The sequence below is a fragment of the Peromyscus eremicus genome, chromosome 8a (genome assembly GCF_949786415.1).
Source record: "Peromyscus eremicus chromosome 8a, PerEre_H2_v1, whole genome shotgun sequence".
NCBI lineage: Eukaryota > Metazoa > Chordata > Mammalia > Rodentia > Cricetidae > Peromyscus > Peromyscus eremicus.
In genome coordinates, this window is record NC_081423.1 from 59,628,399 (window position 1) to 59,643,090 (window position 14,692).

A 14,692-nucleotide genomic window follows, 5' to 3' on the forward strand; every position below is an offset into this window, starting at 1 on the left:
GATTTTAAATGTTCACACCCTCTGACTCAGCAATTCCACTCTAGGGAATTGTCTGAAAAGAACACCGCTAAAAGGGCACAAAGGTGTGTGCATGCAAGTGTTCAGTGGAGTGAGAGAGCAGCAAAGACTGCTAAGAGGCCACACGTCTGACAGCGTGAAGCGGAATCTGGTTGATGGTACACCAGTAATTCTGGCACTCAGGCCAGGGCAGGAAGATTTCGAGTCCCAGGCCTGCCTGAGCTATACAGTGGTCAGACACAGACACACACACACACACAGACACACACACACACACACACACACACAGACACAGACACACACACACAGACACACACACACATACACCAATCTCAAAGCAACACACAAAAAGTGGCTTGATTAGGACTAGAACTGTAACTCAGTGGCAGAGTATTTGACCAATTGTGCAAGGCCCTGGGTTCAATCCCCAGCATTGCCCCACCCCCTCTGAATCCCTCCTTTAAAAAAAAAAAAAAAAAGAAAGAAAGAAAGAAAGAAAGCAGGGAGGGAGAGGGGAGCTGGTTAAATGAATTCTGGTATATCCATAGAATGAAATACTACAAAAGGAATGCAGTAGATCTCAATTCCAGGTATGTCAGTCTTCACCAAGTAAAATAACAAGCTACCTACCAATAGTGTGATCTCATTTCAATATATAGTCTACATATGGGAAAAAAATAAGGAGAATTAAATAAACTCTCAATAGTTCTCTGTAGGATGTGAGTGTTCATGTACTAGATGATGTATTTCTGATCACTGAGAATTTTGAGTATGTAATCAGAGAAAATGAAGTTATAAAAAGAAATGTGGGGGCTGGGGTGTCGCTCAGTCACAGAGTGAGTACTTAGCATTCTCAAGGCTGTATAACTGCTTCCCCTCCCACACACACACAGTGTTATGGCGGGAATTTAGAATGAATTGGGAGGGTGCAAACAGACGCATCTGATAAATGAGAACCCATGGGAGACTCCCTGGAGGAGGTGACATGAAAACCCAGCCCTAGCTGAGCATGGCAATACACACTTGAAATTCTAGCACTTAGGAGTCTAAGACAAGAGGGTTACAAGTTCAAAACCAAACTGGGCTACACAGGGAGACTCTGTCTCAAAGAAACAAGCTCAGTAGTAGAATGCTTCCTTCACACACAAGTCCTTACCATCAAGCCTCAGAACACAATAAAGTAAACTAACAATGAATGGGCAGGCCACACTGATGGAGACGGAGAGAGTCAGGGTAGTCTTGTAGAGTTAAATTCCAAGTGGGAGGTTGGCAGGCCAGCAAAGAATCAAGTGATCGAATCTGACAGGGTGGAGGGCTTTGGATTTCACCATTATAGCCACAGAGAAGGTGTGGAAGGATTCCAGGCAATCACATGACCATTCTCTGGCGCACCCCTCCTCTGACATCACATCACTCATTCTCAAACACTGCTCATCTGACATCACATCACTCATTCTCAAACACTGCTCACTCTGTGCTCAACAGGAAACCACTAAGTCAGACCAAACAAGGGCAGCTGACCCATTGGCTCCTCACTGATGACTCAACCCGTCACACTGGGACAAGAACTCAAGAAAGGGCTAGGCACATTCCCACCTCCAAGCCTTCGCCAGATGCAGTTTCCTTGGCCTGAAGATCTTCATCTAACTCTCCTGGCAGAAGCTCAAGCCCCACCACCAGGCTGGGGAGCTTGGCAGGCCCCTGGAGCAGTGCCAAGGCAGGTGGAGTCACTAGAGCCACAGAAAGAACCAGACTCTCACCCCTCACACCCTTGCTCCTTTCTCTGCCTTCCCTTTCCATCACAGCAGACAACACTCAAAAGATTGCTATGAGTCTGGCATGGTGGCTCATGGTTGTCAAGTTCCAGGAAGACAGAGAGAGAAGAACTGCCATAGGTTCAAGGCTAACCTGGGCTACAGTGTGATACTGTCTCCAGACAAAACTCATATAGAATTCAATAGCATAAAGCTATTGGGTATAAGCCAATGCTGCTTATATGGTAAAACAAATGAACAAAATCAGGGGCTAGAGAGAAGACTCAATGGTTAAGAGAGCTTACTGCTCTTCTAGAGGATAGAGGACCTGGGTTCAGTTCCCAGCACTCCCATGGTGGCTCACAACTGTCTGTAACCCCAACTCCAGGGAATCCAACACCCTCTTTTGGCCTCTATGGGCTCCTGCACACTTGTGGTGCACATAAATTCATGAGAGCACACACACACACACACACACACACACAAATACTAAATAAATAAAGTGTTTAATAAACACTCAGGACTCAGGAGATGTCTCAGTGGAATAAGTGCTTGCTACATAACCTGATCACCTGATAGTGCAATTATCTGTAATCCCAGCATGTTCCTGTTACAGGGAATGTGAGGCTAAGATGGAAGTCTCCAGAAGCTTACAGACCAAACTTGTTATACACAACAGAAAACAGTAAAAGAGATTTGCTTTCCAACAAGACAGAAGGCAAAGACTAACACCCAAGGCTGTCCTCTGACCACACGCATGGAGGCAGTACACACACACACTCACACACACACAGACAGAGACAGAGACAGAGGGAGGGAGAGAGGAGGGAGGAGGAGGGAGGAGGAGGGAGGGAGAGAGAGAATAAACTCCATTGGATTCTGGATTTGAATTCTAGTTTTTGCCTCTTGCCAGTTCTGTAACACAGGGCAAAGCATTTAAATGTGCCTTGGTTTCCTCATCTATAAAATGGGAACAGCCTTGCTGTGCAGAGGTGGTGTGTCTGACTCCATAAGATGGGGATCGTTACTGCGCCATCTCTAGGGCTGCCAGGAGGCCTGATGCACACAGGGCAGCATTTTGAACTGTGCTAAGCACTTAGTAAACACCAGTTCTTCTCCCCTTCTTCCTTTGGCAGGTGTGTGGGAAGGAACATGGGGTGGGAGTGGCGGGGGATGGGGGAAGGCCCACCAGAGACTCACCTCCAACCTCTTCCTGGAAACCCAATAACTCACCCACACCAGACCATTCTGTTTCTCAACCCTCTAGGGACTTTTCCACACTCAGTGGTTGTACAGCTCCCTTATCTCTACCTCCACCATGACTCCATCCCTAAGATCCCACCTAAGGTCACATGACTTTCTTTTGGGGATATTGTACATTTCTTTCTTTTTTTTTTTTTTTTTATGTTTACAGTGTTCTGCCTGCATGTGTTCCTGCAAGCCAGAAGAGGGCACCAGGTCTCATTACAGATGGTTGTGAGCCACCATGTGGTTGCTGGGAATTGAACTCAGGACCTCTGGAAGAACAGTCAGTGCTCTTAACCTCTGAGCCATCTCTCCAGCCCTTTTTTTTGGTTTTTTGGTTTTGCTTTTTAAGACAGGGTTTCTCTGTGTAGCCTTGGCTATCCTGGGACTTGCTCTGTAGACCAGGCTGGCCTCGAACTTATAGAGATCCACCTGCCTCTGCCTCTGCTTCCCATGTGCTGGGATTAAAGGCGTGCATTACCACCACCTGGCTTGTGGATATTGTGCATTTCTTACAGATGTTGCATGGATGACCTTCATATAGGCGGAATCTGGGGGCTTGGGATGTGGCTTGGTGATAGAGCACCTGCTTAGCATATACACAGCCCTGGGTCTCCCAAGAATCAGATAAAAAGAGGGTTCAGATTAGGACAATGGTTCCTATAGAACTCAGTCAATGAAGTGTTATCCTAGAGCAAAAGGCACTCCAAAAGATATCTACCAAGGGAGGAATCTCTTCTCTGCCTCAGTCATTAGCCTCTGCTGGGATCCTTCCAAGAACAGGAAGCTCATTACTTGTCCAAATGCTAGATAGCTATTTTCTTATCTTCCTCACCCCACCCCACCCCCAAGACAGGGTCTTACTAAGAAGCCCAGACCAACCTGGAACTGCAATCCCCCTGCCTCAACCCCCTAAATGCTAAGATTACAGGCATTTACTCTGTCATGACTAGCTTGCTAGACAGTTAACAGCTGAACTCAAATCTTTTTTGTTTGGTTTTAGAGGCAGGGTTTCTCTGTGTAGTCCTGTCTGTCCTGAAACTCGCTCTGTAGACCAGGCTGGCCTTGAACTCACAGAGATCTGCCTTCCTCTGCCTCTCAAGTGCTGGGATTAAAGTGGTGTGCCACCACCACCCGGCCACTGAGCTCAAATCATATCTCACAGTAATTACTCTTTCTGTCCTCCAAAGCAACACAAGACATATAGTTTTCATTCATATTAATGGAGTAATATGTTTACTTTGTTCAAACATCAGGTCTGTAAGTGGCACAGGTCTGTAATCCCAGCACTCCAGAGGCAGAAGCCCAAGACAAAGTGGTATTTACATCCCAGATGGATTCAAATTCAACTAACCCCCAGGACAGTTCACCTTATCACAACTGTTCCTTGGTTCCTGCAGAAGCAGGAATGATAAATAAATGATTATTTATCCCCCATTTACAGTAGAGGGGAATGATGCTTGCTAAACTGTCCCATGTCACATGGCACGAGGTAAAATTTAGACAAGCACAGTGGCTCAAGCCTGTAATCCCAGCATGCAAGAGGCCCAGGCAGGATGACTGCAAATTCAAGGCCAGCCTGTACTTCAGGATGAGACTGCCTCAAAAGAGGCAAAAGGGTACTAAAGGCTCATGTCTGGGGAGGGGCAGAGGACAGCAGTTATAGTGCCCTGTCATACCCTACATTACATCTCAACGTGCATCCGGGGCCCACATCTGTGATGCGACAGGAGTAAGGCCCACCCTCCAAGGCAGTGCAGAAGACTAGACTAGAGTACTATGGAGTACTATGGTGTGTGTAGTCTTCCTCTACTTCTTCCTGCCATTCAGGCAGTGGGTGAGGGCTGTGTGGACCACCTACCACACCAGCACATGACTCCTGGGCAGGTGAATGAGGGCATCCTCTCTGGGAAGGGCAGAAAACTGCTCTGGCCTTGCTAGCACCTACCAGTGGAGAAACTCACTAACAACAGAAAACAATATAGTAGAGACTAAGAGTCTGCTGGGTTCTCTGGGACCCTTCTGAGCCCCTGGGAGAACACAAAGAAGAGAGGCAGAGCATCGGACCCCAGTAGCTCAGTGTCTTTTTAAGACACTGTCTCCTTATTTAGTCTAGGCAAGCCTAGGACTCCCCATGGGTCCAAGCTGGCCTCAAACTCAAACATCGTCCTGCTTCAGCTTCCTCGGTGCTAGCTACAGAAACAGGCCACCATATCCAGCTTGAGGACACTCTTGCTGCCTGTTACCACGCTTGTTTCTTGGGCAACTTAACATCTGCTGGAATCATTAGTTTGATCAGACGCCAGAACAGGCAGAGCACTGTTCTGGCTGGGCCCACCTTCCTACCCGAAGTGCCCTGAGCACCTGTAGATTATCACACCTTTATTGAATAAATATGACTTTGGGACTAGCCTCGCCTGCAGGTAAGAAATACATTCATGAACTGTGGTCCTAGCAGGCTAGCAGGAGGTCTGGGAGCCATAGGGGTGGCCAGGCCAGTCGGGTGCAGTCTGTGCAGTCAGGTACAGTGGGGCAGTCTCTCCCTGCTGCCTGCCAATCCAGATGTAGAACTCTCAGCCCCTCTCAAGTACCATGTCTGCCTGCATGCTGCCATGCTTCCCAGCATGCCAATAATGGACTAAACCCCTGAAACTACAAGCCGGTCCCAATGAAATATTTTCCTTTCCATGAGTTGCTGTGGCCACGGTGTCTCTTCACAGCCACAGAAGCCCTCACTGAGACAGTAATGACGGTGTCACTTCACTTCACTTCTATCACGGGTTCCTCACGCCAGCTGAGGTCTGCACCCAAATGGACATTATGGATTCCATGGCATTCTGGCCCTTAACCACACCTCATGGCAGACTTGTGACAGCTGTCAGGACACATGGGAAGATATTCTCAGTATCTGCCATTTACAGATGAATAAATGAACTCAGAGAGGGTGACATGTCTTGGGTGACACACCTCCAAAGTAGCAGGAGACAGACAAAACCCAGATCTTTTCTCTGTCCTGGGGTTCCTCTGACTGCACCATCCAGAGAGGAGACAGGAATTGTGGTCTACGGGAACGAGGTTTTCTCTAAGATTGTGGTTCTGGGACAGGAAGTTGAGTGGGGGTGTCATTACCCTACCTCCCCAGGGAAATGACCAACACATTCCAAGTGAACTGGTCACCCCCGGCCCTGGGCCAGGGTACCCTGCCCAGCCTAGGTTTAGGAAAGGCCTGAAGGGCAGGGTTTTTTCACCTCCGGGGCACAAGCCAAGATGAAAATATCACAGCAGGGTATGCTGGGGAGTGAGGAGACCATGTCTTGGCTGAGGGTATCACCTGAGAGGACAGACTCAGGAGGGAGGTCTCAAGGAGGAGGACGCAAACGCAGCGTCAATTCTCAGCATGTATTTACCAGATTGAGTCCTTGCAATGCTGCTGGTCCCAGCTCTCTGAAAACCAATGACAAAAGTCTTGTGGGTTTGTTTGTGTGTGTGTGGGGTCCTCATGTAGCCCAGTCTGGCCTGGAAGCCACAATTCCTCTGCCTTTGCCTTCTGAGAGCTGGAACTGAATGTATTCAATGCAATAAGGCTCCCTGTGAGCAAGCCCAGCCATTCCTCACGCTTCCCTTCCGAGGAGCCAATGCTATTCAGACCTGAGGACACGGGGCTCCGGGGTATTACGACCCTTGCTCAGTGTCCTACAGTCAGCAATATTTTCATCTGTCCAAAGCTTACATTATTTCCAGGCTCTAGGTTACTGGCACAAAACACTGATAGTTCATTCTATGTGTCAACTTGACTGGGTCATAGGGTGTCTAAACATTATCCTGGGTGTCTGTGGGATGATGGTTCACGATGAGATTAACAGCTGAATCTGCCGACTGAGCAAAGCAGATGCCCTCCCCAAGGTGAGCTGGCCTTGCCTCATCCAGTCTACTGACAACTGAGATCAAAAAGAGGGGCTCCTCCCAGCCAGCATGCATGACCCAGGCCCAGGAGGCCCAGGCAGAAGGATGAGGAGTGTCAGGCCTACAAAGTAAATTTCAGGACAGCCTCAGAAACTTAGAGATCGGGTCTCAAACAAACAAGGACAGAGGGGCTCCACGCACATGGCTGCTAGCGCTGGGACACCGGTCTCTTCCAGCCTTGGACTCAGACTGAACACTGGGTGTCCTTGAGCTTAAGCCTACTGGTTTTTCACCTAGAATCTTCTACTTTGGCTCACCTGATTCTCGGGCCTTTGGACTTGGACTAGAACTACACATTGGCTCTCCTGAACCTCCCAGCATCCACTGCAGAGGGTAGGATTTCTTAGACTCCATACCCACAAGTCAGTTCCTATCAAATCTCTCTATATACAAACTGTACCTACACACACACACACACACACACACACACACACACACACACACACACCACCCATTCGGGTTATGTTTTTCTAACATATAAACCAAATTTTGATCTCCCAGGTACAGCTTGGCTGCATGTTTGGGTGTGGAAAGTTCAGCTGCCAGGCTGTGCCAAAGGCTAGATATCTGAATATCTAGAACAATTGTCTGATTTGGTCCAAAAATCCCCTCTGTTCCCAAGTTCCTAACAGGAAGCCTAGCAGGGGAGGAGACCGCCTGGCCAAATGAGCACAGCCAAGTGCAGAAACACACACACACACACACACACACACACACACACACACACACTTTTTTAAAAAACAAAAACAAATCATCCCAAGTACTGGGAAAGGGGGTTTGCACCTTCCAGGCACCCTATTGCAAATGGCAATAATTGCAAGGTCCACTAGATGGGGCCAGTGATGCAATAGAAAGAGCAGAAAGGCAGCTAGCTCCAGGCAGGCAGGGGTAGAACAGGGGTAGCTGGGGCAGGCAGGCAGGAGTAGATTAGCTTGCAGCTGGAACTGTCCCAGCCATTCCCAACTGGCATCAATGACCCCCCCCCTACCTATCAGTGATGTGAAAATCGGTACGGAGGGCCCCGAGTACTTCAGGTGACTGTTCTCTCTGTAAAATTTAACATTTCAAGATCTTCCACTCAAGTTATTCCCTTCTGACCACCAAGAACAATGGGAGCAAAGTGAAGCTGCTACCCAAAGCTGAGAACACCAGGACCACATAGTCCTGCTCTGCATAAAGCATGGGTAGGATTTGTCACCAGGAAATCCAAATATCCATGGGTGAATGCTCCTACAATGTAGTCATGAGGAAGGAGAGGAAGAGAGACAAGAGGCAGAGACAAGTGAGGAGAATGCACAGACCAGGCCCTGCATGGAGATTACATAGGAGCATCATCCTGCAGCTGCTTACAGTGGGATATGGGCTAAGTGCCTAGGGGAGATCTGAACCCCACTGACCTACAACCAGAAGGCAGAGATGGGGAACCAGAGTTCTCTCTTCCTTCTTTCTCCTGGTTGGCCTGAGTCCAGGTCCCAGAACAGCCCCTCTTCCATTGGTCCAAACACTCTGCCTCTACATGGCCAAAATGGCTGTCTCTAATCCACTACCCCTCCTTAGGGTAACAACACCCCAGAATGCTGGCTGTGGGGAACCTGAAACAGGACAATACCCACACCCATCCCCTCCACCTCTTACCTGCCCCCCACCATCCCTTCCCAAACTTGCACCACCTGGCAGGCGCTGAGCTCTGCCTGGGCCTCTGTTGCTATGACAACAATGTGGCTTCCCCCAAGTGGGATGCTGGTTGCCAAGGCCCTTGTTGCCAAAGGCTATAACAGCCACCCCAGTGTGTGAAGAGGGGGTGAAGAGCCTGCAGAGGGTGGGAAGGAGCAGGGTTCTTCCAAATGGTAGAGTCCAGGCAGCCTCCAGGTGGGGTGGGGGTGTTAGGCATTAGAGAAGGGAAATGCATTACAGAGCACTGCTGAAGCTCCCTGGGGGCTTCAGAGAGGAAAGAGAACCCCACAAAATATGCCTGGACAAGCTGAACCAAAAGAACCTGTGAAACTGAGCTCCCTCCACCAAAACAAATGGCTATGATTCTTTTCCCCAACTCTAGAAAAAGCCCCAAGGAATCTCTCCGCCTGGCTTGCTCATGTATTTCAGATGCGTATACTCATGAGCTGGGCCCAGTGTCCGTCCCGGTCACCAGGAACTGCATTAATTAGAAGTACTACAATCCTCCACACATTCCTATCTCCCTGCCCTGTCAAAGCACACTTAATCTTCCTTACCGAAGGTTTCTGAGGGGGGAGTCCCTGCCTCTTCTGGATGCAGGGAACTTAGGCACCCCAGGCGTATTCCTTTCCTGTGGAACAGAACAGAGCTGGAGGCCCTCAGTCCTGGGGAACACTACAGAAGCACTATGTTTTACCCCACGGGAGGCTTGAGACCAGTCCTGGCTCTGTGGGACACTCGTTGTCCGCAGGCCACTGTGCACCCAGCCAGATACAGATCGAGAAGCCTGGTCCTTCCAGAGCCCCCTCCCCATCCTGATGAGAGACGAAGAGATAGCTGAAGGGGAATGAGGATGCCCAGGAGGCAGCAGAACCAACAGCTGGCAGAGCAGGGAAAGGGGTACCCGAAGAGGAGCTAGATGACAGGGCATCGGGGGTCCAGGCCCGCCCTCCCCCAGCCCCACTCCAATACTGTCCTAAGCAGACCCTGGCCCACTTTTCCCACAAGCTGTCCTATCTCCCCTCCCCAGAAGAGGAAACAGGAGTACCTACCCCAGGTGCCAACCCCTCAGGTGGGGTGGGTGAGATGCTGTCCCCACCGCCCTGGCTGCGGGCGCTGAGCTGGGGCGACATGGTGGGTGACTCGTCGATGTACGGCATGGTCTCCGAGCCCTCGGGGGGCCCCTTCTGCTCCTCATGCCCCTCTGCGTCGTAGTCCTCGGCACCGTAGCTGAAGTCTGAGACAAGGAACAAGAAAGGCCACTGAGAGTCTTCCACCAGGGCTGCCAGGGACTGGTAGCGCGGTGGGCGCCGGCGCCGGCCCCCAGCTGCCATGGTCCCTGCTGCACCATGCACCCCGGGCCAGGGCAGGGGCTGCACAGCCAGGCCTGGGGGGGAGGGTGGGAGCTCTGCTGAGTCCCTCAGAGGCTGCTGGGAGCCGGGGAGGAGCGGCCCTGCTGTCGCCACCCGCCTAATAGCATGTCAGCTGCGTATGTGGCGCTGTGTTTCCCTTGCCTCCTGCCTAATTCCACGTCTAAAAATTAACAGCGGGAGAAGGAGGCAGGACGAGTCCAACTCTTCTCTCTGAGTCACCATTTTGCTTTTTATAGGGAATAAGGAGGTGGGGGCGGGCCAAGCGATGTCACTTCCTCGGTCCCTCCTCCCTGGGTACCATGGTACACTGAGCTCAATCCCTGGGGGGTGAGCAGGGCAGCTTTGGGGTAGGGAGGGCCCAGAAAGTGTGCCCTAGGAGGCCCTCAGTCCTTTGAATGGGGCCCTGCGTGCAGGACAGAGCCCAAGGAAGGCAGGCGTGGGAGAGAGGGGTTGTGCCCAGGCCTGGCAGGGACCGGGTGAGCAGCAGGCTCCTCAAAAGGCAGCAATGTGTCTATAATTCCCTCAGAGCAGGAGGCAGAGAAGGAGGTGACAGAAGGTAGAGCTGTGTTAACCCCTCAGTGCTCCCAGCACCACACAAGCTCCAGCGCCCACACAGGTACCCTCCGAGGGCAGGCAGCAGGGTAGGCCACCAGGGTAGTACCGCTAGGCTCTGCACAAGAGCTATAGGGCAGCCTCCTGAAGACCCTGCAACGTTCCCAGCCAGCGACTGGCCAGTGAGTGGGGTGTTGTTTCCAACATTCCAGTCCACTGTCAGGAGGTCTGAAAGTACGGTAGGGTTGCTGCGAGCAAGGTGCAAAGTCTCCTCCCACTTGAACCCTGGTTCAGGGTCATCAGTGAGGAGGGGTCAAGAGTACAGCCTCTGGAAGACCAGAAGGAGCTGGTACCAAGTCTCACAGAGGAAAGCAAACAAAGAGTCGTGGAGCCCTTGGTGGTAGTCAGTGCCCTGCACACTGGACCTGCTGAAAACACACGGATTTGTCATATGGTTCCTAAACCTTGACAGAGGCCTGGGTTTGGGGACTGTGGCCAGTATGTCAGAGGAGCCTGGCTGGGCCTGTCCCATTATCTGCTCAGACATCACTTCCTCCAGGATGTTCTCCCTGGGAACCCAGTTTACGGTACCCATAGCACATGGCCTCCTGGAAGCCTCAGGGGCAGGAACTGAGTGTTTCAGCTGTGGCTGGGTGCCCGGCACCCACAAAATGACACCCAGCAGGCTCTTGGAAAGTGTGAGTAGCAGAATGAACAAGTGGAAGATGCACCATCCATCGCAGGCCCGAGGTCTAAGCCAGGCAGGCCCGTGAGTCAAGCTCTCTGTGGAGGCCCAGGCTCCTCCTCCGCTGTCATAACACACCAGCCCACAGGCAGCCAGCAGCCTGAGAATGGTGTCACCAGGTCACTGGGGCGCCAGGCCATGGCTACACTCAGTCCAATCTGGCTGTTGGCAGTCGATAGCTTCCCCTGGGCTCTCTGCACCTGCTCCTGCCGACTTCCTCTCCCAGGGCTCAGCAGATGCCCAGTAAGGTGTCTGGGTACATAGGCTATATTTCCTCAGGTCAGGCATGTACACAAAAACCCACAGACCTCTTTACTCCTCCAGGGGCTCTGGGTCTCCCTGGTCATGCTGGAGCTAAGAGTATGGGTGAATGAACTATGGTGGCCCCTGGCCTAGCCAACAGCTAGCCTGACCTGTATCAGGCATCACAGGAAAGAAGGTAGTACCCAAGGGTAGAGTTCACAGATGGGCCAAAAGAGACCATGCCCTGGTTCACTTCTAATACAATACCTGGCATCTCCCACGGGAAAGGAAGGTCTCTGGCACCCTTTTATCTGGTATGCACATCAGACCCCACCAGCTCCCGCTCGGTCTAACCCCACCTCTCCAAAGCAGTTCTCACAGAAGAGGCCACTAAGCCTCAGACATCTGCCTAAGATCAAGGAAAGGATACCAACCTGGGTCTGTCTGAGTCTTCAAGGGCTATCTTATCCCATTTGAATTTCACTGCAAAGAACTCCCAGCACCTGCCTTTGGCCCTCCGCATGGGACAGGTTGACCAAGGAGGGGAGTACAGGGTGCAGACATGGAGACCGGCACAGTGTCCTCTACAAGCATTTCTAGGTCACTCCTTCCTTGTTCATGCCTTTCATAAAATACTGGGAGTATGGAACACTTCTATTAGGAAAAGGGCTACATAAAAGGATGGAGAAACGGGAGGGGGGACGGGGGGGCGGCAGGAGGGGGGAGAGGGGGATCTGTGGTTGGTATGTAAAAGGAAAAGAAAATATCTTAATAATAAATAAAGAAAAATAATAAAATAAAAAAGGATGGAGAAACCAACTCTCTAGGAAAATAGGGCTGGGGGAAAAAAAACAAACAAACCCAGCACAGACAGGCTTCAGTCTCTGAAGGCCACAGGTGAGAACACTAAGCGGATGTGGCCTGGCCACTAGTTTCAAAAGAAAGCAAGACGATGGAAGTCGCTGACAGTCAGCTCCGCTTCCCCTCTCGGTGGCGGAAACCCCACTGTATTTGGAGTGGCACTATGCTCAGCGGCTAGTGGAGGGACCACATTTCTTAGTATGTGATTAAGTCCTCACTAATGAACAAGTGGAACAGCTGGGCGTGGTAGCCTAGACCTGTAACCCCAGCACTTGGGAGGCCAGGGCAGAAGAGTCATTACAAGTTCAAGGCCAGCCTGGAATACATAGCAAGACCCTGTTTCAAGGTGGGGGTGTTGGGTGGACATGTGTGTGCGCTCACGAAACAAGGATACAACACACCACACACATATAATTTGATAATAATAGTAAGAAGTAGTACACTGGGTCTGCCCTCATGGTTCTTCCTTTTGTCACCAGTTTGTATGGCTGGAGCCACAGCAGCCATGATCAACCATAAGCTGACTTTGAAGACAGACGGCAGAATTGAAGATGACCGAACAGAAGACTAAGAATCTGAGTCACTGACGGGATGATGGCCTCCTTTTGACTCTGGAATGATCTACCCCTAGACTTCTTTTATAAAAGAGAAGTCAAGAAGCGAGGAGGTTTAGGAGTGGGGAGAGAAAGAGAAGCCCATGTTATATGAACCACTACTGTATTTAGTTTTCTCCAACTACCTTCACTGTTCTTGATCTCCTTGGTGGAATCTTTCAACATCCATCTCTTAAAAACTGCGCTGTGTACAGATTCTTAAAATAGACTACCACCAGGCAACAAAAAGGAACTGCATTAGTAATTCTCGAACATACTACGCTAAGTGAAAGAAGCTAGATACAAGTGCACAGCCTGAATGCTTCTGCTTGTATAATGTTCTGGAACAGACAAAGCTGACCAATGTTTGGAAACACTAACCATAAAAACACTGGCAGCCTCTGGGAATGGGGTGTGGACAGGAGCTGATGACAGTGGGCACAAGGGAACTTCCTGGGCCAATGAAACCATCCCTTACCTTGGCAGGGATCTGAGGTACAGAGACACGCAGCCACCAGAATTTACCAAATCTTAGTACAGTTAATATTTATGCAGTTCACTGACTACTGAATGCTTGGTTAATGATCTGCCAGCCTGAAGGAGTCATCTGCAATTCTGAGATACATAAAATGTAAGAGCGGATGGGATGGGGAGATGGATAGATGTGAAAGGGAGGAGCCACGGGGAAGTGGTAATTGCAGACTCTATCTAGCAGTAAATGGGCTGTTCAGTGTGCGATACTCTCAACCCTTCTCCATGTCTGATAGTTTCTCATAATAAAATGATGGGGCAGGGGACAGCACCCTCCAGACTGCTGCCACCCTTTCCTTTGCGTCCTCTCCCCCCCCCCTTTTTTTTTTAAACACTCCATGGAGAGGTCTGGGCTGCACAGCCACCTCTGATTATTTCCTGGACATGCATCTTTCAGTGCCCAACTTTTACCTGAGGTTAGTTCAGCAGATGATGGGAGACCTCCAAGTCTCTCCAGCCCCCTCCTGCCCACTGTGCAAGGATCTCCTCAAATCCCCACTCTTGCCAATTTTCTCCCCACAGCAGCCCAGCTCCAACCCAATCACACCTCGTGCCACAGTCCTCCGCTAACTCCAATGGTTCAAACAGCCTAAACTTAGCAGCTGAAGACTCCTCGTAGTGCACACCGGCCTCCACTTTCCAAGGTCATCTCCTACTGCCCTGTAGTATCAGATCATTTCCGGGTTCCCACATTTGTCTGAGTATATAAGCCAAAGGGTCTAGTCTTAAACCCTGGTACCCATAAATATGACCTTACTTGAAAGAAAAGATACTTGAAGACGTCACCAAGTGGAAGACCTCAAACTGAAATCATCTTGGATGAACGCCCCCATAGGTGTTAAATCCCCTGAAGTCCTTAGGAGACAGAAGGGGAAAACAAAAACAGAAAAGGCCCCGTGAACACAGGGAGGGAACATATGCAGCCAGCACTAGCTGAGAGAAGCAAGCAAGAATTCGACCCTTGAAGCCTTGAAGAAAGGGCTTCCCAACAGGCCTTGGTCTGGGACCTATAATGTGCACAGTGTGAGATAACTCTCTGTGGCTTAAAGCCACCAATGTTTGTGACGGTGTGTATAGCAAGGAAAATATTCCATGACTACCCATCCCCTGTCCCACTCCTAGACCACTGCACCTGCTGCT

At 50.5% G+C, this 14,692-nt stretch overlaps 1 protein-coding gene across 2 annotated transcripts in view; it reads right to left on the bottom strand.

Annotated features, from left to right (window-relative positions):
- Abr (ABR activator of RhoGEF and GTPase) overlaps positions 1 to 14,692 on the bottom strand; it is a 146,904-nt gene that overhangs the window by 85,259 nt on the left and 46,953 nt on the right. Inside the window, exon 2 of one of the 2 annotated variants that reach the window (XM_059271234.1) lies at positions 9,707 to 9,891. In XM_059271234.1, coding sequence (XP_059127217.1) covers positions 9,707 to 9,891 — 185 coding nt within the window. Of the gene's footprint in view, positions 1 to 9,706; positions 9,989 to 14,692 lie in introns of those variants that run through there. The other variant, XM_059271233.1, reaches the window with a different exon arrangement.